Source organism: Girardinichthys multiradiatus, chromosome 3 (genome assembly GCF_021462225.1).
Source record: "Girardinichthys multiradiatus isolate DD_20200921_A chromosome 3, DD_fGirMul_XY1, whole genome shotgun sequence".
NCBI lineage: Eukaryota > Metazoa > Chordata > Actinopteri > Cyprinodontiformes > Goodeidae > Girardinichthys > Girardinichthys multiradiatus.
Genome location: NC_061796.1, coordinates 27,752,962 through 27,780,031, shown reverse-complemented (window position 1 = coordinate 27,780,031; position 27,070 = coordinate 27,752,962). Strand labels below are relative to the sequence as shown.

General features: G+C 39.9%; 1 protein-coding gene across 3 annotated transcripts; it reads left to right on the top strand.

The window, feature by feature from the left end:
- The first annotated feature begins 196 nt into the window (after positions 1–196).
- LOC124865852 (cingulin) lies at positions 197–26,943 on the top strand. Of its 3 annotated transcripts, none has more exons than XM_047361336.1 (21): positions 197–391; positions 13,251–14,142; positions 14,291–14,361; positions 14,441–14,510; positions 14,606–14,701; positions 16,817–16,938; positions 17,134–17,245; positions 17,326–17,538; positions 18,606–18,754; positions 18,915–18,941; positions 19,448–19,568; positions 19,889–20,101; positions 20,193–20,414; positions 20,510–20,758; positions 20,862–21,032; positions 21,478–21,639; positions 21,776–21,949; positions 22,706–22,824; positions 22,974–23,082; positions 23,164–23,327; positions 23,785–26,943. In XM_047361336.1, exons 2-21 carry the CDS (start codon positions 13,252–13,254, stop codon positions 23,921–23,923), a joined length of 3,594 nt encoding a protein of 1,197 aa, XP_047217292.1. In that variant the 5' UTR covers positions 197–391; position 13,251; the 3' UTR covers positions 23,924–26,943. The 3 variants fall into 3 exon arrangements, with proteins under 3 accessions (XP_047217292.1, XP_047217290.1, XP_047217291.1); XM_047361334.1 differs by having other exon boundaries at positions 14,264–14,361; XM_047361335.1 differs by lacking the exon at positions 18,915–18,941 and having other exon boundaries at positions 14,264–14,361.
- Positions 26,944–27,070: the final 127 nt, after the last annotated feature.

Sequence of the window (27,070 nt, the reverse complement as noted above, 5' to 3'; positions counted from 1 at the left end):
AGCTTCATTTATGGTAATATTTCAAACTTTAATTATCAAGCTAAAGGTGCCAAAATTGTTTAGAACAAACTCGATGAGTGGCGTAGGGTTTTACCAATGAGACAGATTGTCAGCACAGTAAGTCCCGCCCACATTAGATAATGTGGCCAATCAGTGAGCTCTAATGGCTGGGGGTGGGCGGAGCGTTTGTTTCCCGAGGAAAAAAGGTAACAGGTTGCAGTTCCAGCACCAGCGTCATAAACTTGTTGCTGCGGTCGTTTGCCAAGGAGCTGGTTTTCCGCCCACCTTTTGTGTGGACTTTGATGGATGTCTGGGAAAATATTTGACGGTATCTTCGGTGACAAGACGAGACGGAGAAGAAAAGCTGAGGAGATACTTTAAAGGAGAAGAGGTAAGTTTCGGTTGTCGAAGAGCCAGACGACTCAACCAGACAGTCAGTTTAATTTTATACGCTTCAGCGTGGATTTTCTGTTGTCTGCCACTTGTTTCTTTGTTTAAACGAATTTATATGCAGTAACTTAATGATGCTATGTTTTTATTTATTTTCCAGCTCAGCTTGTTGGCAATCCAATAAAAGTAACAGAATTAGCAAAGTTTATATTTGAAAAGTTCTGTGAATATTTAGTAAATGTTTTTGTTCTGTGATGTAAAACAACCGCCTTATAAAGAGCCACCTTAAAGGTGAAAAGGTGAATATAAATGTAAAAGAGCAACTTCGTTTTTAAAATGAAGATGTAATTTTCAGGATTATGAAAGAAACACCTGTGCTTCTAGAGCTGCGGTTCTCAAAGTTAGGGTCGGGGCCACACTGGGGGCCCACAACAAAACAAGTCTGGGGCCTTAAGATCCTCGTCAGAAATCAAGCTAAATGGCAAAAGTGACAATAGTAAAAAGAATTGATTGAGCCTCTGCACTGTGTTTTATGGTTGACATGGTATAAACTGCAGTTACTTCAAGGTGCCTTTAATTACACTTGTAAACTACATATGTTCTGAAAAAGCCATAAAAAGATAAAATCCCAAAGTCGCCAAGAAACTTCCCTACAAGCTTGATCTGCGGATGATTTATGTGACAATGGTTTCAGTGTTGTATACTGGTTCTGTTTAATTATAGAACCTGATTAAAATAAATACGTCAGATCTACTCTGGCAACTGTTTCAAACACTATAAAATAATAAAATCCATACATTGCCAGAAAAAAAGCTTTATCTTAGCTTTAATCTAAGTTAAACATCTGGGAAAATGTTCAAGAGGTTACAGTTTTACACAAGACAGTCTGAAACATTGTGTCTGTATTTCATGCAGTAGTGACTATATTTGTTTTAGTCCCATTTCATCCTTAAGTGAAACCAAAATATATCAGTTTAAATTACGTAAAAACCTTAGTACATGTTGTTTTGGAGGAATTGAATAAAGTGTTGGATGTTTCTGATCGCAGTTCAATTTCATTGTCTTACATTTATTTCAATTTGCATAGTTCTAGTTTACAAGTTGTTCTTGAATGCAACTAGGAATAATCGCTGCCCATGTCCATGTTAACCTGTGCAGAAGCCCGATTACATTTCAGCCTGTCAGAAGCACAGGTGTTAAACTGATTTAGCAGTAATACTTGTATACTCGACTAGGACCCGGGGTCACGACTCTCTTCTAGAGGTAATTCAACAGCCGTAAAAGTTTGAAAATCACTGTTTTCAAAGAGGTGGAAATTGCAGACAGAGCTGTTCGTGTTCAGTTAGAGTTTATCTGGTTCTCCAGTTATTAAGTAAAACTCCAGTGACGGTTTGCTCCTTTGTAATAGAAAGGGCAGTTCAGATGAAACTGATGACATAAATCTCAACCGATTATAGTGGTAAAGTAGGGAATGGCTCATGGATTGTGTCACACATTTCACTAATAACACCTCTGAACCTGTTGAGCTCCTGACACTGTTTCATCTTCTAATAGTTTGGCACAAATCAAATGGTCTAACTTTACAAGCAGTTGATACCATCCAGTGTGATGTAAAATCCCAGAAATCAACCGCGTGGGTTTTATTTGGTGAGTGGGACAGAGGCACAAGTGTCAGGAATGTAGAGGAAGGGAGGGCCATACTTATGTGCTTCTAATATGCTGTCATTTGGGTTACTCTGAAGTCTGGCTTTGTCATGCCAATGAACTACTTTGGATGTGAAAAGAGGAATAAATGGACATTTGTGTCCGTGTGAAAGAGGAGCAGTAACTAGTTTGGAGAGGACAGGGGTCTGGTTTTAAGTCAAGGGTGTCATTGAGAAGGCGAATATCCCTCTGGAGCAAGTGGATAACTGTCCGCTAGGAGCAGAGAAGGAGTCCTGTTACTTCAACCAGTCATTGAACCTTCAAGTCATTAAGGGAATATCACTCTGAGAAAGTTTAGTCTTTATTTTTAACAACCTTTCTTGTTTTGTTGTGTAATTTTATACCAAGGTTATTAAATAAAATAATCAACAGTTTTTATTATAGGCTGCTAACTCTGTTTTGTTGATATCCTGGGGTTTTACAAACACTCCTTGTGTTTTTCACCCTTTACAATGATGTTCACGGGGAAAGAAAGACTGTGACCTGCCTTGCTTGCCATGCTCTATTCCAGGTGCAGCTGCATAATATATTGAATTAAATTACCAGAGTATGCAGTATCACAATTGAAAATAATCAGTTTAATTCAGTATTGGTTGAAATATTATATTTCAAATGTTATACGTTCACACGCTGAACGCCAACAGGTTATTTAGCCAGCTGGATGTTCTCCAACTGGCCTTAATGAAGTTCAGAGTAAATGGTTGGGAAATTGTAATATTGGGAAAGAGCCAATGTTAATTGTAATCCATATCATCATTGCAATGTGGAAATCAGTTTCCTGATATCATGCAGCTCTAATCCCTTGACAGCTCCTTGACAGAGGAGAAAAAGCAGCACAGTGAGCAACTAAACCACAAGTTATTAGATTTTACAACATTCAAAGCAAAGCACCTACTTATGAAGTATCAAAACGCCTTTTCCTTAAGGTTTGTCTGCACTCTATTAACCGTAGCTACACTGAAATATGTTCACAGCTGAATTCTCAACAAGTTAAATCAAAGCAGAGTAAATGTAATGTTAGTCTAGCTCTTCATCCAAATGCTCAGGATAAAAACATAAACAGTCCGAGGAAAAACACGAGTTCATTAAAATCTGTTTTAGTTGACAAAAAGTATTATTAAAAACATGTTATTTTACTGCAGTTTAAAGCTACCCAGTTTGCAAGCATTAACATTGACATGGCATCATCTTTAATTAAGCATCAGACTGAGATTGTGTGTTGGCAAATAGCCAATCCTTAATGACTCAGCTTGGCATCGGGACAGAAAAATCCTGATCAGGACAACCCTAATAATACCCACACTAGAGGGAAGACAATTTAAAAAGATGGGAAGAAAATAATATGGTGGGGGTGGTAAACCAACACAAAATGATTCTGTAACAAACGTATTCATGTATGACCTGTGACATGCTGCAAGTTAACACATTTGAAAGTGCAAATATTTTTTTCTCTGCTCATGCCAAATGTTGTGCTGCTGGATGTCATCATATGATCCTGATAACAAAACCTAGGCTTAGTTTACATGTACAAAAACATGACAGAAGCAGTAAGAGAAGAAAGAAAACAGAAGGACTTATTATTTTTTAACAATCAGACCAGAGAAACAATATTCTGAGCATGTGTTTCAGCAGGATTCGACACTCTGCTGAGTCTCTTCTAGTTTGCGGTCTTCTGCTAATTCTATTTTCCGTTCCATCTGGGATCCTAACTTCAGGGTGGCTCCAATTCAATTCACTGTGTGAGAATTAAATTTGCGGTGAGAGGCAGAGAACCCGTCAGCATAACTGCAGGGTAATGACTTGCAAAAGCTGGGCAAGCAAACCTGCAGGAAACGTTCCTGTAGCATATGGGATTTTTTTATGATTAACCAATGACATGTTATTGATGGAGGATATTTAGAGAACAGTATGGCCAAAAAAGAAAGAAACACACTATGATGTTGATATTTTATTGCTTGCAGTTAAGTTTTCAATAATACAAAATACAATAATACAAAAAAAAAAAAAAATCACATCAGTCAGGCTTTTGCTGACCAATATCGATTTTCTCTGAACCACTCATTTCAATTTTAGCTGATTTGAAATTTTCTTTCTAAGGTCCATAACACATACAGATTTAATTCTACAATTAAATGTAACTAACATTGACAGCAAAAGGTCAAATAAAATAGCTGCAGATTGTATGATGAAGGCAGTAGTTTTTAATCCAACAAAAAAATAAGGAATCATGTCCTGATTTATCCATCAAACCATATGTCCCTAATCTGAATCTTGTTTTTTCTCAGAACAAAGCACATCAATGAACATGCTGATTTTTGAAGCTTTTACAGACCCCAAAAAGAGTTTGAATTTTCAGTTTTGGTGATTTTAATGAGCAGGAAAAAACAACCATTGTTTACCTATTTGACCTGGTCAGAGCTAATCAAGGACCGTCTTCAGTCAGTTCTTTGAACCATCTCTAACCACAATGTTTTGTTTACATGCTTTATGAAATATTTAATGGTCTATCACCAAATGGCAACATAATCAGCATAGATAATCAGCCTGATGGCCGTAATACCTAAAGCTAAGAAGCAGGCTGTAATCAGAGTTGTCCCTGAGATTTTCTTTGAAGAGGTCAGTCAGTCATGTTCTGCTTCTTCCATAGTGGGTCGCGGGGAAGCTGGTGCCTATATCCAGCAGTCTATGGGCGAGCGGCGGGGTACACCCTGGACAGGTCGCCAGTCCATCGCAGGGCAACACACAAACAACCAAGCACACACTCATTCATACACCTAAGGGCAATTTAGAGTTACCAATAAACCTAACAGGCATGTCTTTGGACTGTGTGGGGAAGCCGGAGTACCCGGTGAGAACCCACGCATGCACGGGGAGAACATGCAAACTCCATGCAGAAAGACCCCCGACCGGGATTCGAACCCAGGACCTCCATGAAGATGTGTTGACAAAAAACTTTAAAAGTGGAGTTCCAGGATATGGGACGTTATTGAAGGCAGCTTTTTGAAATTAGATCAGGGAAGCAAGGAGCCGAAGGGGAACAGTTGTTTGCGTTCTCCAAATCGCTGCCCTTGTTTTCCGCCCCACATCAGGCGAACAATGGGATGAGTTCCCCTGCCATCATCCCCATCCCCATGAACTGGAATTTAATTCTTCCTTTGATACATAAAAAGTGAAACTCTTGTGGGGGAAAACATGCAGTGGAGCAAATATTTAGACAGAATAGCTTCAGCTCCAACTCTGCATTCTTGTAAGTCGATGCTGCTTACGTTAGTATACACTGCTCTTGGTGTTTTATATAATACTTGTGTGGAAAAATCTCAAGCAGGTATGCTTGAACTCTGTGTAAGACCCACTGGGTCACAGACTTCATGCATGACTTCACATATTTCTTTTGACACAATGCTTCCTCTGGGTTGTAGGGTGGGAAAATGGACAAACTGCTCAAACCTGGCAATGGTATCCACCAATAAAAAAATTCCTATGCACCTCAGGTATCCTTGAAACCTGTTTGTGTCATCTTTAATGACAGCACAGACGTCACCTTCACCTGTTCTTCCTCTTTAATTTGTTACTGCTGCGCAAAACACAAGGGCTTTCCCTATTGGCTCGCTTTTCTTTTTTTTTACGGGGAGTGAAGCACTCTGACAAAAGTCTTTGTTGAGAGATAGAATTGATGTTTCAGAGCAGAGCGGGGCTACGCTTTTTGATGCTTATACAGTCAGTCCCTCTGTGTGAATGGGAGGGAGGGTTGCTCGCTCACAGTAACAGCTTGACAGGATTTTATCGCATGAAGCACTGATAAGAGAAGAGAAGTGGACTGTTTTCTGTCTTTCACCTCACCCTCCCTTTCTTCCTCCCTGCCCACTTTCTGTCTCCCACCTCACTGAGCTATGAGCCGGGGTGGAAGGTGGCTAGTGGAAAGGTTCGGAGGGAGTGTTTTGGTGCTTACGTAGTCGCAGCAATAAACTGCAGCTTTGTAACATTGGATCTTACATTGTAACCCAACACAGGGCATTATTATGAGAATGCTTGGAATGTTTAGTTCGCTACTATTTCTTTAAAGTGAGTTGAGCTGAAACACATTGCCAGACGTTATTGTGCTGAGTTGAACCAGTGAATATGGCACCTGTCTGCATTCAGGCTGTTCAATGTTATAGGAGGAATCCGCTCTGGTATGAGGTATAGTGACATCCAAAAGTTTTTTTGCTGCTCCTCTCAAAGGGAGAGTCATGTCTGGGTGTGTGCTTTCAGGTTAATGACTAATAGGGAGCAACAGGAACAAAGTTCACTCAGTCAAGGACCAGAAACTGTCAGCGTCTGAAAATCTTGCTCACCTTTTCATTCTCTGTGCCTGCTTTATCCCAGGAGAAGTACATTATTGTTCCTGTTTTTATGTTTTTATTTTTATTATGTAGGCTTTGTTATTGACAGTTCTGTGATTTTTAAATTATTTTTAGAGTTCCCTAAAAAGTGATTGATTTTTATGCAGATAGAAGAATTAGCAACATGAAAGTACAATTTGCTCCCAAAGCATATCGTGGTATGATGTTGACGTGGAGAGACCACAACAAACCATCATAAATTTAGCTCCATCTTCTTGACTTTAAGTCTATCATTGCCTCTAAAACACAGAAATATTTGTAACAAATAAAACGTTCACATTGTTAAATAGCTTGCTTTACAAAACCAGTTAAAGTAACTTGAAAAAATACTCAAACTTTACCACCACAAACCTTTTTAACTCAGCTTTTATGTGATAAACCACCACAAACTGGGACATAACTGTGAATTAAAAGAAAAAGGATACATACTGTAGCTCTTCATCTACTAAACTGCAAATGTTTTAGTGAAAGCTTTAGTGTCCATCATATGTAGCTCAAGCTCAGTCAGATTGGATGGAGAGCCTTTTTAAACATTAGTTTTCTAGTTTTACCACAGACTGAACCAGATTTAGGTCTAGACACTGACTGGCCATTTGTACACATGAATATCATTTGATTTATACCACTCCATTGTAGCTCTGGCTGTTTGTTTAGTGCGGTTGTCCTGCTGAAAGGTGAACTTCCACCCTAGTCTCAAATATTTTTCAGCATCCAGTGATGCTCTGTATCTAGCTCCATCCATCTTTCCATCAACCCTAATGGCTTCCTTATCCCTGCTGAAGAAAAGCAACCCCACAGCATGATGCTGCCACCATCATAACAGTGAAGATGTTAGGATGGGCATTGTTGGTCTTCCTACACACATACAGCAATGTTTTGCATGTTGGCTGAAAGTTTAATTTTAGTTGCATCTGACCAGAGCATCTTTTTGCTTCATGCCCTACATGATCTGTGGAAAACTGTAAACAGGACTCCTCATGGCTTTCTTTCAATATGACTCTTCCATTAAAGCCTGGCTAAAAAAATTGCATGGCTATAAGTGTTGATGGTTTGGTTTGAATTTAGAAAACCATCCATCATTCTGCTTCACAGTTATGTGCTACTTTGTGTTAGTTTATCCTTTAAAATTGTTATAAGTTGTATTAAAGTCTGTGTTAATGTGGCAAACTGTTAAAAAGCTGAAGGAGTATTACTTTTGCAAAGCCCTATAGTGTACAATATTTTTCTATATAATTATTTGAAACAAATGCATCTATTAATTGTAGTCTTTTAGATTACACACAAAAGCTTTGATATTTTATATAAAATATCTTAGAAAATAACTGAGACACAAAAACTGGGCATTTAGTATTCTTTTCTCAGTTTTTTCCTCTAGTTTTGCTAATTTCGACCTTGCTTCAACCGATATCACATCTCAATGTTTCTCCTTCTCAGTTCTCCCACAGCCGCTGCTTATTTAAGATCCATAAGGTAAGGTAAGTTTATTTATATAGCGCTTTTCAGCAACGAGACACTCAAAGCGCTGTACATACAATTACAATACAATCACAAAGCAAATAAACACAGATACAGACACAGAAAAACAAATCAAATGATAAAATCAAACAACAGGTAATTTAAAAAAGTAAAATAAAATAAAGAGAAAAAAATAATGGACAAGAAAATGAAAGGAAAATTGGACTGAAAACTTAACTAATAATGTTTAGATGGCACAGTCAAAGGCCACTCTAAACAAATAAGTTTTTAATTTTGATTTAAAGCAATTTAGGGTTTCGGCGCTTTTACAGTTTTCTGGGAGTTTATTCCAGATTAGTGGAGCATAAGAACTAAAAGCTGCTTCTCCATGTTTGGTTCTGGTTCTGGGTATGCAGAGTAGATTTGAGCCAGAAGACCTGAGAATTCTTGGTGGTTGATACACTGACAACAAGTCTGTAATGTATTTTGGTGCTAAGCCATTCAGTGATTTATAGACTGAACAGAAGTATTTTAAAGTCTATTCTCTGAGCTACAGGGAGCCAGTGTAGGGACTTTAGAACCGGGGTGATGTGCTCCACTTTCTTAGTTCTAGTGAGGACGTGGGCAGCAACGTTCTGGATCAACTGCAGCTATCTGATCCACTTTTAGGCAGACCTGTGAAGACACCGTTGCAATAATCAATTCTACTAAAGATGAACGCATAAATTAGTTTTCAAGGTTCTGCAGAGACATTAGTCCTTTAATCCTGGAGATGTTCTTTAGGTGATAGAAGACCGACCTAGTTTACTGCCTTTATGTGCCTCTGAAGGTTCAGGTCTGAGTCCATCACTACACCCAGGTTTTGAGCCTGACTGGTGGTTCCTAGCTGTATTAACTGAAGCTGTGTGCTAACTTTTAAATACTCTTCCTTTGGTCCAAAGATTATTACTTCAGTTTTGTTTTGATTCAGCTGAAGAAAATTTTGGCCCATCCATGCATTGATTTCTTGTAAGCATTTACCCAGCGCTTGAATGGGTTCATATACACCTGGTGACATCGTAACGTATAGCTGTGTGTCGTCTGCATAGTTATGATAACTTATGTTGTTGTTTATTAAAATCTGAGCATGTAGATATTGAATAGGATGGGTCCTTAGATGGACCCTTGGGGAACACCACATGTGATTTTTGTGGTCTCTGATGTAAAGTTACCTACTGACACAAAAAAGTCCCTGTCCTTCAGGTAGGATTTAAACCGAGTGCTGTAGCATAAAGGCCGACCCAGTTTTCCAGGCGCTCTAATAAAATGGAGTGATCAACAGTGTCGAATGCTGCACTAAGGTCCAATAATACCAGCACTGTGGTTCTTCCGCAGTCTGCATTTATACGGATGTCATTGAACACCTTGACAAGAGCAGTATCTGTACTGTGGTGAGCAGGAAGCCTGACTGGAAGACATCGAAGCGGTTGGTCGTTGTTAGGAAGTTGTTTAACTGTTGAAACATCTTTTTCAATAATCTTACTGATGAAGGGGAGGTTTGATATAGGCCTGTAGTTCTGTAGTAGCAGCTTGTCCAAGTTGTTCTTTTTCAATAGAGGTTTGATAAGTTGTTTTTAGGGCCTGGGGGAAAACACCTGACAAAAGGGACGTGTTTATTATTTGAGTTAAATCTGATGTTATTACAGGCAAAGCTTTCTTAAGGAAAGCTGTGGGTAAAAGATTGAGACAGCAGGGAGAAGAGCTTAGTTGCTGTACGATTTCTTCTAAGATTTTGCAGTTTATTTGGTGAAATTGGGAAATTTTGTCAAAATCAGTTCTAATTGGAGACAACATTGGTACTGGAGTTGATGTGGATGTTCTGACTGCCCCTCTGATCTTTTGGGTTTTTTCAGTAAAGAATTTAGCAAATTTATTGCAGGCCCTGGTAGAGTGGAGTTCAGATGCTACAGTTACAGGAGGGTTTGTTAACCCGTCGACCGTGGCAAATAATGCACGAGCATTGTTAATGTTTTTAATGATGATCTCAGAAAAGAAGGATTCCCTTGCATTTTTCAGTTGTAGGTTATATCTGTATATTCTCTCTTTATAGATAATATAGTGAACCTGGAGTCCAGTCTTTCTCCATCTGCGTTCAGCTTTTCGACACTCCTTTTTTTCACTTCTGACTGGTGGAGCACTTCTCCACGGAGACATTTTCATCCCAGAAACGACTTCCACTTTAATTGGAGCAATTGAATCAATGATGTCTGAGATTTTAGAATGAAAGTTATGTACCAGCTCATCTACAGTGTTACAGGGCAAAGTGGAGGTAGAAGAGTACATCTGGTTAAAGGTTTCAGCAGCACCGTCCTTAAAGATGCATTTTCTTAACATGTCTCTTTGGCAAACTGAGTCATTGCAGATGATGCTCTCAAAAATAACAGAAAAGTGGTCAGATAGAGCAACATCAGTTACAGACACCTTGGAAATGTTTAGACCCTTAGTGATGACCAAGTCCAAAATATGTCCCTGTTTGTGCATTTGCTGTTTAACATGTTGAGTCAAACCATAATTTCTAAGAGTGTCACATAGATCTATTGCATTCTGTCTTCAGGATTGTCCATGTAAATGTTGAAGTCTCCCACAATTATTAAACAGTCATAATCAACACATATCACAGATAAAAGCTCATTAAAATCACTGATAAAGTTTGTTTTGGACTTAGGAGGCCTGTAAATATTCAAGAACATTGTTCGGACCGGGCTCTTTACCTGGAGAGCCAAATATTCAAAAGAGTCAAATTTGCCCAGAAATACTTTTTTACACTTTAGTAAATCTTTAAACAAAGTGGCCACCACTCCACCTTTTCTTTGCTGTCTGATCTCACAAAGAAAATTGTAGTTCGGAGGCGTCGCCTCTATCAGAATGGGAGCTTCATTAAATTCATGTAACCATGTTTCTGTTAAAAACATAACATCAAGATCGTGGTCAGTAATGAAGTCATTGATTAAAAATGATTTTCCTGACAGAGATCTAATGTTCATTAAAGCCAGTTTATATGACTTAGTTGCTGATATTAACTCTGTGTCTGGTTGTACCTGACAGTTTATGGCTTCTGTTGATTGTTTATTACTGTCTCTTATCCTTTTGGCTTTGTTCTTTCTGTCACGTATAAGCACAGAGATTTTACAACTATCTCCTATTAGGGGCCAAAGTTTTTCCTGGACATGCTCATTTCTGATAGAGTTACCACTGGGGCCCAGACTGTATCACAGAGAAGTGATTTGAAGGTCCTGATTAGGAGGAGATAGATTAGGTGGTGGTGGAGGTCTGCGGCATTTGGAAGATGTTTGTTTAGTAGCAGGGCCTCGGCCACGGAGGGTGTTGAATGGAGAAGATGTCAGAGCCATTTGGGTCCCGATTTTAAGAGCTCCTTTCATGCTATCAGAATCCAGTAAAGCAAAAAGCGGGCTCAGTGGGGAGATGGGAGAGTTCTGTGCGGTCTGGGTCGGGGTCTGGGGGGATGGGGGTATAATGAGGGTGTCCACTTCTCCTGTGGATTTCAACGGGGAGACCTTTTGTGATGACCTCTCTTTCTCAGCCAACTGGCCGGTTGTTTCTGCTGGAGGCAGCGTTATCATTATTGTTGATACTCCATGTTCTCTGCTGAAGGTCGAAGCTGCTGGCGGATTATTTACTGAATAGAAGAGATTAGATGTGAGACGTCTGGCTCCTGGCTTGTTCAAACAGAAACCATCTTGCTTGAAGAGTTGTCTTTTTTCCCAAAAAATATTAAAGTTGTCGATGAAGTTCACAGGTGTGGTTGCACGTTTTTTTCAACCACTTATTAATCACCAGAAGTCTGGAAAAAACCTCATCTCCACAGAAAATCAGTGCAAAGGGTCCGCTGAGAAACACCTTGATATTGAGACCTCCAACAATATTCAGAAGACAAGTGAAATCCTCCTTCAGTCCTTCTGATTTTTTCTTAGCCACGTCATCCATGACTCCACAGTGTATAATAAGGTTTTCTAGAGACGGGCGCTTTTCTGTGATTGCAAGAATATTCTCTGGGATATCAGACACCACGTTACTGGTACCAATCATGACTTCTGTGTTTTTTTTGTTGCATAGACACATGTTTATTTTCTATTGTGAAAACGTGCATAATTTTGTCATAAAAATGTATTTCTCCAGCAGTTTATAGTCCATCAACAAACTATGCAAACAGCTATCTTTGCTATCTGTGTAAATTTGCTTTTGTCTTTATCACCTTTACACATTTAAATTGGAGAACCTAAATCTGATGAGATGCTCAAACATTTGCATTGACATTTGCAAATTGCATTTTGACCAAATTTTCCTTAACACACATATTTTTTAACCTTACCCTGGGTTTCTAGTTTCTGCTGCAACATCTGCTGTCTTGATGTCTTCTTTCTTACTTGTTTGGATGGTTTAAAGATTCAGCTGTAGTTGTCTTTGAACCACACAAATGTGTATTTCACATAATGATTGGCTGAAATTACACAAAGATTTCCTAATGCCCTTTTTTGCATTTGCAAGGATTCCTTGACTTGGAGTTAAGAAAACAAATGAATAAACTTCATCCTGCACTGACTGTAATTCACTATTTACTCTTTGTTCAATTGTACAGTAGAAGGTCATAACCAGTATTTTTCTTTAGGGCATAAAAACATGACATCAGCCTCAATGTTTACAAAACATTATTGTTCACCTGTAAACATGCAGACGTTATCATTAGTTAGTATTAAAGTCTTTGGTGGGGAAGAGCTTTGAATAGTTTAAAAAAACCAAATGATGGTTTACAATCTACATTCTTATCACAGGTTTCTGATCTGTCTTTTGTCAAGCGTTGCTAAGACTGAGAACGTTATAATCTAAGAAGATATAAAAACATAATTCTGAATATTTTTTCTACCCTTCCTTCAATGAACAGTCATCAATTATTTAGATGAGGAGCAAAGATGAGGCCAGAGAGCAATTTATGTAAAACAGGTTTTTCTATTATTTTAAACCGACGACTAACTGATGAAATGTCAAATTGTCCTTAGCTTCTTACATTAGCATTTAGCATGGATAGTGTTACTGAAGCAGTGTGCGTTCCCTGTCAGATTTCCAAAAAGGTTGCTAAAAATTTTTAAATCCTGTTTATCCCACAACAGACGTTGGAAACCTGAAAGGATAAAACTGAGCACCAGTTTGAGGGTCGATTAGGCTAAATAGTTGTCTAATTATGATGATGCTTCTCCAGCCTCTTGTGGTGTCTGTTCTAACCAAATCTTTTTCTTTTTTTTTTCTTCCTCTTCTTTGTTATAGTATGAGCACACGGTCTTCCGGCCGAGGGACCCCGGTGGACTATGGAGTCCAGTTCCACTTCAACGATCGCTATGACTCTGGAGGAGGGCAGCCATTGCCCCAGCCTAAGCTCAAACCTCAGACCACCTCCAAGTATGGCGTAGCAGTCAGGGTGCAGGGGATTGCTGGGCAGCCGTATGTGGTCCTGAAGGATGGACAGAGGGGAGACTCGTATGGGGTCCAGCTCAAGACCCAAGGCTACTCCTCTAACTACAGCAGCCTTCCTCGGAGGACAGAGAAGGCCGAGGTTGGAGCAGAGGGGGCAGATGTTGGAGGAGTGGGAGGCCAGCTAGGGGCGCTCCGCCGGGCTCAATCTCATGGCTCACTGCTAGACAGAGATGAAGGTGTCAGCAGTAATGATTTTCAGCTTTCTAGACCCCCTGGGGATGGAAAGTCTGGTAGTTATGGGAATCTTGATGGAGGGATTGGAGTAAGGAGAGAAAGAGATGTGGTCAGCAGTAGAGAAAGGGTTGCAGAAAGCAGTATGCGCGATAGTTCTCACCAGGCAGTGTCTAACAGGTCTTTGGAATCAGTCAGGAACAACCATTCTTACCCTGACCCTCGCCAACAAGCAAACGAGGCTCCCCCCTATCAGAGACAGACTCCTGTCAACAGACTGATTAACAGGTTTGATGGTGTAACACCTGGAAGTCAGCAGAGAGAACTCCTACATGCGCAACAGCATCCCAGAGCTACGTCTCCACTCCTCCACCCCAAACCTTACAACTCGCCTCCACCCTCAGCTCACAGCAGCTTGGGACATGGCCAGATTCCGGGCTCCAAAGTCCCTGGGCTTTCAGCCAATCAGTGGGGCTTAGAGGAGCCACGACGTGTGGATCCGTCCGATTCACAAGTAAGTACGTTTTTTCTGAACCTTTTTTTCTGGTCAGGTGTCACCGGTTTTTTTGCTGTGAGCTATAAACAAAACAAGGCATGCGACATTGCAAGAGTAGTTTTCTGATCTGTGTCTTAAGGTGACCCCTGACCTTTTGCTGGACCAGGTTGAGTGTGCTGAGATGAGCTTTGAGGAGGAGCAGGTCATGAAGACTGTGTACAACATCCTGAGACAGGGGTACAGACCTCCGCATACTTATCGTTTACATTAGACTGATCAGTGTTGAAGCTAATTTGTCCCTTTTTATTTCCCGTAGTTCTTCTGAGAGTGATGCCATCATCAGGACCAAAGTCAAAAGCATTTTTCAGAAGTTTCAGAGCATAATGGTTTGTTCTTTCTGAAACTAAACTGTTTTTAGGAATTGTTCCTAATGTTGTTCAATACAGAGACGGGTTACAGCTCTGTCTGCTTTTCTAAACAGCCTAAAGAAAACCCTTGGGAGGAGTGGATAGGAGAAAAAAGGGAGCTGGAGACCAAGGTGGCTCAACTGCAGATTGCCCTGCGTGAAGAACGGAGGGTAAGTGGAGCACAGAGGTGAGGTGACGGGGGTCTCTTGTGACGTTTAGGTACGAGGTAACATTTTTCCTGTTTCTTTCAGCTTTCTTTTAACAAAGTCTAAGTAGTGGTCAGAAGTTTGCATACACATGTTTAACACATGGATTGCATGTTAGATTGCAAATTAATATTGGGCTTTAACTATTATATTTGAGCCACGCTGTATTTAGAGTGGACTATTGATACAAAATACAACTTAAGTGATTTTTATAAACAACAGCTGGGTGCACGGGGGAAAATTTAATGTGGGGATTCTTTAAACCACAGACTCAAATGTATACATGCACTACTGTTTGTATTTGGAGAAACGTAACGGGTTGCAGAGAAATGACAGACTTTTGACTGTATGTTTGAAGACTTCTTGATAGAACTGGTTCGGTTCCTTTAAACTGCTTAATTTCCTGGTCAAAACCAAGCTTTTAGGAACACATTTTAACATAATTGAGTTCAGGTCCCTCCCAAAACCAGCTTTGATGTTTGTTTGAGATCATTGTCTAGTTGGAACAACCGGTGGTGTCATACTTTCAGTCATCTGGCCTAAGCTGTCACCCCTCAGAAAAAAGGAAATTGGTTAGAAAGTTCAAGAACAACCCAGGAAGCAGCCAAAGCACAAGGCTAACAAATGGGAAGATGCTTGAACACCAGTATAACTTCCATAGTGAAGCCAGTTTAACTGCAGCATGAACTGAATTCATGCAGATCATGAAAAAGGTATCTGTAAGTCTGGCACATTTAAGCTAGACTGAAGTCCTTAACAAGCCAAACGTGCTCTGGAGAAAAGTTTTATTGTCAGACGAGACAAAGTTTGAGCTGTTTGGCCACAATGATAAGAACCACGTTTGGAGTCGGAAGTGAAACTTTCAAACCCAAGAACGCTGTACCAACTGTAAAGCATAGTGGTGGTTGTATCATTCTGAGCGGGTTCTTTTTGAGCCAGTGTGGCTTGTGCTTTTTTTTTAAAAGGGTGGAACAATGAGCATTTAGGACAACTGCCAAATGTTTCAGATTTTAATTCAAATATGCTAGATGGCTGAAACATGGACACAATACATTGTTCCAACAGTGATAATGATCACAAACACATATCACTACTGGTATTGGAATGGATGAGGCAGATTAGCATCAAGCTCCCTAACCGTCAAACAATCTCTTTAAATAAACGCTATCATTTCAGTCATAAAGAGTGGTGAGTCAGGATTTTGCCAGAAGCTTGTTGATGGCTACAAAAAGCACAAGGTTACTGTTCAACTTGTAAAGAGACATTTATCTAAAGATTTGAGGGAATGTATGTACATATTTGAGTCTGTGTGTGCACTTGTCACTATTTGTGGATTAGAGTTGCAATAAACTTCAGCATCGGTTAAAAAAAGCTTGGTTAAACAAAATCTCATAGAAGTTGTGTTTTGGATTTTGAGTGCATTCTGGAAAAACGGTTCTTCCTGTATGTAAACATCTGACCAGTTCTGTACCACATTTTTATGGTCCTGTAGATGTATGCAGGACTTTGTGCAGATTTACAGTAGTTTTTTGCATTTTGGATTACATTAAGACTTCCTCAGTATAGTTTGTTTATTGGAAAGGGGGGACCATTAATGGGGTGTTGGCCTCCATAGAGCAACTTGGCTCTAATTAAATGGCTCACTTCTAGTCCAGCACATAAACACTTGTTGTAAGCTGCCTGGACATAAGCAATGGGTTCACCTGTTATTTTGTTTGCCTGAGGGGAGGAAATAATTTTTTATAGAGTTTCTTCGGCTGTTTAACTAATCTAGCCAGAAGGGCTAATGGGGTTTTGAGGGAGCGTGCTTTAGATTAATCCTCAGATTAATCCGTAAAGCCTTCAGGCTTTGCTGGAGGTGTACATAAATACTCACCAAAAAAATCCATCTTCTATAATTACCGATTATACATTAGGTAGCTTAGTAAGTCCTAAGTTCAAATAGAGCTTAATAAATTAAGCTCGTATGCATATTGATTGAAAGCATGCTGCTGCAGCATAGTTGTTTATTCCGCCGGAGCCGCCTGACGCCTCGTGTTTCAGCGCTCTCATTTATTCATCACACCTGCTTGTGTGCAGGACTCCGCTAGCAGTTCTGATCCCGCTCTGAAAGCTGAGCTCGAGTCCTGTCTGGATGACAATCTGCAGCTCCAGGAGATGCTGGACCGGAAAAAGAAGGAATTAAACGAAACACAATCAGAGTGAGGATACAGGAGCACTCACACACTCAGACTCACAGGAGGGCTTTGTGCCACTGTCTGTGAGTCATGACTGAGACAGTTTAATGAAACAAGGAGTTACTGTTTCTTATTTGCACCTCAAACAAAGAGTCTGTTATTTCTATTGAAAGAATCATTCGCAGATATAAGTAGGGCTCTGTTTTTTGTTTTTTGCAGGCTGACTCAGCTGCGTATGGATAGGGAGAATGCAGAAACCCGGCTCAGAGAGATGGAGGACCACCTGGCGGAGCTTCAAGATGAGCTTCGAAGAGAAAACGGCAGCAAGACGGTACAACAGCCTCATTGTGGGGGTGGGGGATGGGGGGGGACAGATGTACTGAAAATCTTATCAATCCCCTCCGTCTGCAGGACCTGATGTCTAGTCAAGCACAGCTGATGGAGGTCCTCCAGTTGAAACAGAAGCTGGAGGAAACACTCAGACAAAGAGAGAGGGAGCTCACAGCTTTGAAAGGTGCTCTGAAGGAAGAGGTGGCAACACACGACCGAGAGATCGAAGCGCTGCGAGAGCAGTACAGCGCTGACATGGAGAAGCTCCGCAGCAGCATGGAGCAGGTGTCTCAGGTGTGCAGATTTCACAGCAGCCTGTTAAACACACTGAGATTTTATTTGGGGTGAAACATGTTGAGAGTAGGCCTGGGTGGGGGCAAACTGGGTAAAGGGCCACAGGGGTCATTGATGTGTTTGCTGTTTGCTTCCTGGTCAACAATTATATGTATGCACAAGTGCCTTGCAAAAGGATTCACTCCCTGGAACTTTTCCACATTCTGTTCCCTTAAAATACAAAACATCACTGTTGGTCTGACCCAACGAACATCTAAACTAAATACAGAGAGTAGAGCATAATTTTTCTGGCGGGGAATTATACTTTTATCTTTTTTTTTTTTATAATTTTTTTTTTTTTTTTTTTTTTTTTTGCGAATAAAACTTTGGATTAGTTATTCCCCTAAATAATATGCAGTGCAATTATTTCTGTTAATTTCAATGTAAATACAGTTGAAATCTTCAGAGGTTTTTAGGTAACAAACAGCATCATGGAGACCAAGGAACACAGCAGACGGGTCAGGGAGATGGTTCTACAAAGTATTGACTCACACGGGTTGAACATGATGCACTTGGTGCTTTTTGGTTCATATTTTTTCACCATAAAATCAAACGTTCCTCCTTGGGGAGGAGGTAATTCCCCAGAACCCTTAGAACATCTAAGCATACTCTAGTGAACAGCCAATAGCCATTTATCAGCAATTTTATTAGTTTTTAAGCTTCATGAAGGATATAAAAAACACAGAAAATAAAAGAAAAATTATTTGATTTAGGAAAAGTCAAATGGCTACATTTTTATTGTAGCCGTTCAGCTATTTGGTTTTTTTTTTGTATGTGAGTGATGTGAAATATAAAACTAGACTGAGCTTTCAAAGGAAGAGTTTATCGACTGTTATTAATGGTACCTCTGTTGTTGATGTCAAGAATTGACACTACTATATTGTTCCATGTCAGTGTCCAAATACTTTAGTAAGATTGAAACAATAACAAATAGTTTGTTTAATTTAAGTCATTTTGCTATACATACGTTGAACAGAAAAATGTTGAGCCTTACACACAATCTGGTCTTCTTCTGCTCTCTCCTGAAGTCTCACGCAGGAATTGAAGCAGAGCGGCTGCGCGTGAACACGTCGGTTCGCACTTTACAGCAGCAGCTGGAGGACTGCAGAGACGAGAGCACCCACTGGATGGAGCAGTTTCACACCGCCAGAGATGAGCTTCGAAGCACCAAACAAGAGTGAGTTTAAACAAGAGGTTCATAAAGTCTCTGTTTTAGATGTGGATTTTCTCACCATATTTCCATGGTTTCTCTTTTCACTTTCTTTTCTACTAATGTGTTCTTGTTTTTTTTTCCTCTCTTGTTCTTCCTGGTCACTGCTTCTTCCTCTCTTTGTCAGAAAGCCAACCAGCAACTCTGAAACACAGTGAGGGTCACTGATTTCACAGCATTTATGGGTAGACATGCAGAAGTTTAGATGTGGCTAACTGTGCTAACAGCTAACAGCTTTCTCACCATGTGTTAAGACTATCCACACACAACTTAACTAATTCATGATGCTTCCCTTAATCATGGGGTCCCTGACTCGGTACCAACAGTGAATCATATTTATTCTAGTACCAATGGGGTTGTTATTGTTTCCTAAAGTTATTTATTTAATTTGTGACCTCTATAGAACTCACAGGAGCGGTGTGGATGGTCTTATATTTGACTGTGTTTAGTGAAAAACACACGTGTTCCTGTGAACATAAATCTTGCTGTGATGTGATAGCACAAGCTGCTACATTTATTTGCTCATTAACTGCCCAAATCAAACTCATGATTTTCACCCGTACAATCCAGCAGCTGCTGATGAGGTGATTAAATGGTCTTTAACAGAGCAGTACGATGTCTTGTAATTAGAAATTACGTTGTTTTTGAAAATTTTTCAAGGCTCCTGCAAATCCGTCTGGAGAAGGAGGAATCTGAAGATGAGCTAAAGGAGCTTAAGGAGAAAATGAGCACAGTGAAGCAGCAGGCAGCAGACTCCAGCCAGTCAGAGGCCCTCAACCAGGTGCAGTAAATTTACTGGCGTACTGCAGGGTATCTGTGAGCTTTTAAAAAGTCAGTTATTTTTTATTTAATCATCTCCAGTTTAGTTTTGAAAACTAATTTGATTTCAGTATTTTCCAGGTCTGAATAACTTTGAAAATATAAATAATAGTAATAGTATTAAATAAGAATTTGGCAAAATGTGTGTATTTCCAGGGTTTGTTTTCTGCCCCATTGTCTAAAAGTTGTGTCCTTGCTTCCACCCTTCATTTGTCGTTTCCATCCTCTCTTGCTTCCTTGTGACTTTCCTCCCATCTTTCCGTGTGTGTTTGTATTCTTTAGGAGCTCCAGCGGTGCAGAGCTGATATGCAGAAGGTGAGGCTAGAGCTGGAGAAGCAGAGGACTGAGTATGACAAGAAGGTCATGGAAATGATTTCCCTGAAAAAGTCTCACCAAAACCAGGAGGCTGAGCAAAAGTATGAGATCGACAGGCTGAAGGACCAGTTACAGAGGGCCAAAGATGACTATGCAAAGGCACATGAGAAAAATAAACAGGTTAGTTTACTCTCATCCTAAAATTACGGTGAGATATTAAAATTTACACCTCGAAAATGTTTCTCTACTGCTTTTCTCCCCCTTCAAATAGCTCCCCAGCCCAGCAACCATCTCAGAACTACAGCAAAAGCTCAGTGAGGCACAAAGAGAAGCTAGCCAGCTTAAAGGGAAACTCTCTGTAACTGAAGAGGAGATGGAAACCGCTAAAACAGGCCTCAGTAAGGCTCAGATGGACGTTAACGCTCTCCAAGATGCTCAGAGGGATCAGGAGTCGTCTAACACCCGCCTCAAGGAGAAACTCTCCCGTTTAGAGGTAAAACTGAGTCTTTAAAAATATTATCAGGCTTGAAGAGGCCCTAAAAGCAGCAGGTATAAAATAATAACTGATCCCCTTTGTGATTTACCTAGACGCAGCTGCAGAGCAACGCTACAGAAAGCTCAGAGGCAGAGCTTGCCCTGCAAACCGAAGTAAGAAGCCTCCGATCTGAGCTGGATGAGGCCAAGAGGAAAGCTTCCAGACTCAGCCAGGAGCACCGTGAACTCGGCCTACGTCTGGAAAGCACAGAGAGGGACAGAGAAACGCTCAAGCAGACCATCAGCCAACTGGAGGACACCAAACAGCAGCTGGAGAAAGCCAAGGAGAAACTTAACAAAGAAGTAAGAAGGGCTGATTTCACAGTTTATCCTCACTTCTCTAAAGGAAATTGTTAAATAGGTTTGTTCCATTTGTGTTTCTCACCGCTCACTTTCTCTCTCTCAGTACGAGTCTCTGAACGTGACCTCAAAAGAGGAGATCCAGGATCTCAAGGTTCAGCTAGAGGAGCAGAGAGAGAGAACACGAAAGGAGGTGCAGGAGGCCCTACGTCATGGAAATGACTCAAAATCTGAGCTGGAAGGAAACCAACTAAATTTAAGGCGACTGGAGGAAGAAGTACGAAGCTGTTTTCAAGTGATTTCCCTCTTTTAGAGTTTTAATGGTCAGGTTTTCTTTGTTAGGGATGAATGTGATATACAGGAACCTCTCTGTAGCTTAGAATATTATTATTTCATTAATTCATTTCAAAAAATAAAACTCAAGGATTTGTTACACATAGTGATATTTTTCAAGGGTTTGTTTCTGTCCATTTTGATGATTACAGCTAATTAAAACCCCAAACTGAGTTTGTTAGACCTTGAAAATTGTTACACCTTGAATTTACCTTACAAATTGTTCAATACAGTTATGGCCTGCACAACCATGTGTGTAATGAATCTAAAGGAGTTGCAGTTTTTAAACTGAATTCCTAAAATAAATTCAGGTTTTGAAATGTAACTAATGTCCAAGAAACCACAAAATAATAAATGGGCAATGTATCGGTTTCTGTCACATGAACCAGATGTTGCGACAGAAGAAAGAGTTTCAGCTTGCATGTGAGGAGAGAGACAACCACCAGCTGGATAAGGAGCTTCTCACCAACAGACTGCGCCACCTAGAGGGAGAGGTAGAGGCCAGCAAAAACAGCCTCAATGAGAAAACACGTGAAATTCGCATCCTGGAGGTTAGATGCTCACTTTGCTTTGAATTTAGTGTCTAATTTGGAAAAATAATACAGACGTTTAATACATATGAGGGACGTGTTGCGTGACTGCACTAGCTTTGTGAAGAGCTTGTTGGTATCTTCTTCTGACTATCAGGACAAGCTGAAGCGTATGGAGTTGGAGCTGGAGGAGGAGAAAAGCTCTGTGGAGATGCTAACGGACCGAGTGTCCAGAAGCAGAGACCAGATCGATCAGCTCCGCTCTGAGCTCATGCAGGAGAGATCCTCAAAACAGGACCTGGAGCTGGATAAGAACGCCATGGAGAGACACGTATGTCAACCTGCGTTAGTAATGATGAGTAATACAGTGTCTTTAATCTGAAAGCTCTAAATAAAATCCATTTTAACCAATCTCATTCAGGTCACCTGATTAGTAAATACAGTGTGTGATTTTAATCCAAGTATGAATCCTGCTGTTCTGTGAAGGCCTCAGAGGTTTGTTAGAGAACCTTAGTGAACTCATATCGGCATGAAGACCAAGGAACACAGCAGACAGGTCAAGGAGAAAGTTGTGGAGAAGTTTAAAGCAGAGTTGGCCCATAAAACATTATGCCAAGCTTTGAACATCTCACACAGATCAATCCATGATCCAAAATTAAATTATGTCACCATTGCAAACCTACCATTGGTGTGTGCCTAAACTGACAAGCTGGGCAAGGAGAGCGTTAATCAGAGAAGTAGCCAAAATAACTGGAGGAGCTGCAGGGATCCAAAGCTCAGGTGGAAGATTGTTGGCAGGTCTTTAAGAGTAGAAAGAAGAATGTTTTGCAGTTTGTAACAAAGTATGTAGGAGACAAGTGCAAGTCACAATTTTCTGATTTTTATTTGTTTTCTAAAAAGTTATGAAAACCATAATTTTGTTTTGTTTTATCACAGAAATGTATGGTTGTAAAATAAACAAAATGTGAAAAAAAAAAATGATCCTGCTCTTTAGCCTTCTTACCTCAGTTAGGAAGATGTTTAAATTAGGTTCCCACTGCTGATCCCTTGCTGTGGTGTATTTTAAGTGTTGTTTTTGTGTCCGCAGCTTAAAGAACTGAGGAACCGTGTGGCTGAGATGGAGGGTCAGTCTCGTTCCTCAGTAGGAGTTTCTCAGCTGGAGAACAAGATTCTGGAACTGGAGGACCGCCTGCGAACCGAGGAAAGGTACAGAGCAACATGTACTGAGAACATGCTTCACTCTTGTATTAAAAAAGTAGCATTTACATTTTTAGTAACAGCCACCAAAACCTAGAGAATGCCAAGGGTGCGAAGTTGGTCAGCTGTTATGTTTTATATCTCTCTGTATCATAAAGAGAGAAGAACTCCATGTTGTCGTCACAACGTCGACTGGAGAGGAAACTGAAAGAGCTCAACATGATGCTGGATGAGGAGAGACAGACGCACACTGAACAGAGAGATCAGGTATCATCAGGGTTATGAAACAAAGGTCTTTGATGCTCGGGAACACACTGCATCAGATTTAAGTCTCAACGCATGTTGCAGCTTGTCCTGAGGGTGAAGGCCCTGAAGAGGCAGGTGGACGAGGGAGAGACTGAGCTGGAGAGGATTGAAACTCTGAGGAGGAAAGCCCAGAGAGACATGGAGGAGCAAATGGAGCTCAAAGATACACTGCAGGCCAGAGTCACCGCTTTGGAAACGGACCTCAAGTAAGCATTTCTTTTTTGGTTTGTTTCTCAGTTTTATTCAACACACTTCGTAGAGTTGAGATCATCACAGCTGTCTTTCTGACTGGGTAATAGAGGGACAGAGCCTCCTCCTCCTCTTTACATCACAAGATGAATAAAACTGTTTGTAAAAATGACATCATGATTAGTGAACGTAGATTCCTCAGCTATGGCACACAGATTGCAGGTAGAGGTTTACACAACCTTCTTGAGGTGCAGTCTTTTTCCTTATTAAGCTGAAATTGTGCATTACTCATTCACTAAGGGCAACATTACATCACAAACACGCTCCCGAATACCAGAGTAACATGTTGTTACGTTAACTGGCCAATGGAGGGAGCCTTATGATTGGCTGTAGATAGGCCAAGTAGAAGAACACTTCATAGGCTTTTAAACTGTACATTTGAACTTACAATTTATTGCTGTCTGTTTCTGATAGGAGGAAAACTCAAGCCTCAATGCGGCCAGCTTTGGATTCATCAGCCCTCAGCTCAGACGATGACGACGACAGCCTGTACGACCCCTCCACTATCACCTCATTCCTCACTGAGAGCAACCTCCAGACCAGCTCCTGCTAAGGATTAACTTCGGAGGCAGAACAGAACGAGAAGTGGACTGGAGAACAATAAATGGACGGGAGGTGTGTGTGGACTGGAGGAAAAGCTAGTGGAGTGCATGGTACAAACTGCAAACAATGGGGGGGGGCGTGGTGAGGACCTTAACGACACATTGTAGAGCTAAAGGTTGGGAGTAATTTTTCCACACCAGCATGAATGTAAGGAAACAAAACATCCCCACCATTTAAAAGAAATTCCCTCAGCCCGCCTCCATCTCATGCACACAATACATGACCCTAACATAAGGTACTGCTGACGGTACTCCAGCATATGCATCTTGGTCCACAACAAAACACAAGCACGCATTAGTACTCTTTTTGGATTTTATATGTAGAATGAGTCCGACCATTTCAGGGCTGCTTCACTTCTGAAGCATGTTTCACTTTGAATTCGCTCAGCTCTCTTTTTACTACCACTTAAGTTTCTCTAAAACAGTTTCCATTTCAGAGGTCATCAGGTGAAACCTGGCTTAAATGACATAGTCATTATCACAGCAGCAGTGGCTCAAAGAGCCTTTATAGTTTCTCTCTGAAGAAGAGACAAGCCATCGTCCAGGTAGAACCATGTAGAAGTTGTGCCTCATAACCTTCATAACAGTTTGAAAAGCTTTCTGCAGCTGCAGGGATCATCATCGGTGACTTGGCATGAGCCGCTATAAGATTCCTGTCTTTACTCTGCTTACTGTTTAAATAAATACAACAGATTTGTAGTATTTATTTAAACAGAACAGCATAATATGATAAAACTGTAAAGGAGAAATTATTCATACTAATGCTAAATAACATAATGTATTATTAGTTTATTTTGATTAAAAAGGCTTCAGCAAGAATATGAAATAAAGACCCCTTAAATTGTTAGTTTTCATGTGGTTATTATACAGGTTATTACAGGGTTCCTACACAGCTTAAAAAAGACTGGAATTTGCTTTTATTTTCCAGTATGGAAACAATAACATTGAGTATAGAAAAAAGTTTGGTTCTGTAGATTTTTCTATTATCTGAAGAACAAAAATCTAATGAAGCTTAATACATATTGGATATTTTACATTGATTCATATTTTATTAGATGCTCTATCTTTGATTTTTCACATCACAATTTGGCTTTACAATTTTGTCTTTTGATTTACTGATTGAATCCCTTGAGAAATCAACAGAGGGCCACTTCACTACTTTTTATGGACAACTTTAAAATCTAGTTAAGCTCAACCTGTAGTTCTTAAACTGGGTGGGTCTTGTTATAATACCAAACAAAGCAATAAAACCTCGATTTTTCTGCTTGTAAAAACATTATAAGCAGAAAAAAGGGGTCAAAGATCACCAACACAGCTTCAAATAATCTGCATTTAGTCTAACATATGCCACTCCTTATTCACAAGCAGATGTATCTTAGTAAAAATGTCAAAATAAAAAACTGAGTTTGCGCTGGACCACTCTATTATAATTTGATGTAACTGTTTTGTTTCATGATTTTATTCTGAAATACGTCATAAAACTCAGAATTGGAGCCTGGAAAATTAAAAGCTTTAGGAACCCTGTTCTTATTTTGCTGTTCTGCTCTTTATACAGGAACACTATAACATTCTGATATGAGCTAGCTTATTAGTCAGCTGCTTTATAGACATGGCACTTAGCAATATGTAGTTTTGAGATAGCGTCACCATAACCCTCCTTTGTTTCACATTCCACGGCTCTCTCTGCAGAAATATTTCCTAACAGCCAAATATGTATTTCTTGTAAGCGACAGAAAAGTATAGGAGCCTTCCTTCAGCCAGCTGACCAGCTGTGCGCAGCAACGAGAGGGGCAGTGCTGCATTACTATGCCAACTCAAAAAAGGGCTTTAAACTGTAGGAACGGCATGACGGGAAATATTAAAACCTCCAATTGCCTTTTCATGACTGAACAATTTTCTTTTTTAAGGTTTTCTCAGCTTATTTCAGGGCAGCTTACTTATCATTCCGAACAAGGTGGTGCCAGCTGAAATGTTGAAAGAATTTCGACCCAAACAGCTAGCATTATTCAGCCACTTTGAACAGAACCGTCAGCAATACTCGCATCATTACCTAATATGGGCAGTTGAACAGCATCACAGCTATTGCATGATTTAATACTGAACACCAGCACAGAAAACTGTCACGCGAGGCGGCAGCAGATTATGTGCTTATTAACCTAATCAAACATAATAAATTCATAAAATCACATTTGAATGAGGTGCTGCAGTTTGTTCACTGAAACATGTCACATATTGTTTGTACATATATTTTACAATTTAAAAAATGCAGTTTATCTTAAACTAGCTTGGAATGAGAATTTGCTCCACCTTCCAGTTTTAATCTGCTCATAAGTCCGAAGCGCTGAAAATACTAACAGGAAGATTACCCTTCTAGAGTTTTTAAAGAGACAGAAATACTGTCTCCTGTTATATTATACTGTTGTATAATCATGCAAATGTGTGAGAATCATACTACAGTCGTTGAGGTTGGACTCACCTGGTGTGTCTTCACAGCTCAACGTGCAACAAGTTTAATGTCCCTGTAGTGAGAACATTGTTGGAAATGACTTCAGAGGCCTAATTAAAGTGTTTTTTCTCTTGCAATAGAAAATAAAAGGCCAAAACGTCATCTGCCAGCTACAAACGTCTGCATATTTGTAAAGGTGGCTTAATAACTATGCATTTCTTTGTATTAAGTCAGTGAAACCTGTATATACTGTCATGCCTTTCAGTTGTGAAAAATAACTTGTGATTGCGAAGTTTATATAAATCTGTTTTTTGAAATTATTTTGTTTACACTTTAAACAATTGCAGATAAATTAAATGTAATGTTTCACTTGCATTTTCAGTTAATCTGGAAAATGGTGCTGAATGATTTGTTCAATGTTGAAGAATGAAACAATTCTGGTTTTCACTGTAATTAACTGGAATCATTTTCTGCTTTCTATTATCTGTTAATTTAGCTACAATAAATATTTTATGTTAAATAAAAGAGTTTTGTTGTGTCTTACGATGACTTGCTGACAACTGCAACACGAGTGACATTTGATAAATTTACCCTCCTGTTTCAGTAAGCTGAAGAGATTACAGCCAAAGCGTCAACAAATGTGTTCAAGAGT

Excerpts from the sequence above, each read along its gene's own strand:
- LOC124865852 (XM_047361334.1), top strand. The coding sequence starts at position 13,252 with ATGAGCACACGGTCTTCCGGCCGAGGGACCCCGGTGGACTATGGAGTC. Across the intron at positions 17,246-17,325 it reads GAGAAAACGGCAGCAAGACG|GACCTGATGTCTAGTCAAGC; the intron begins GTACAACAGCCT and ends CTCCGTCTGCAG. Across the intron at positions 21,950-22,705 it reads AGAACGCCATGGAGAGACAC|CTTAAAGAACTGAGGAACCG; the intron begins GTATGTCAACCT and ends TTGTGTCCGCAG.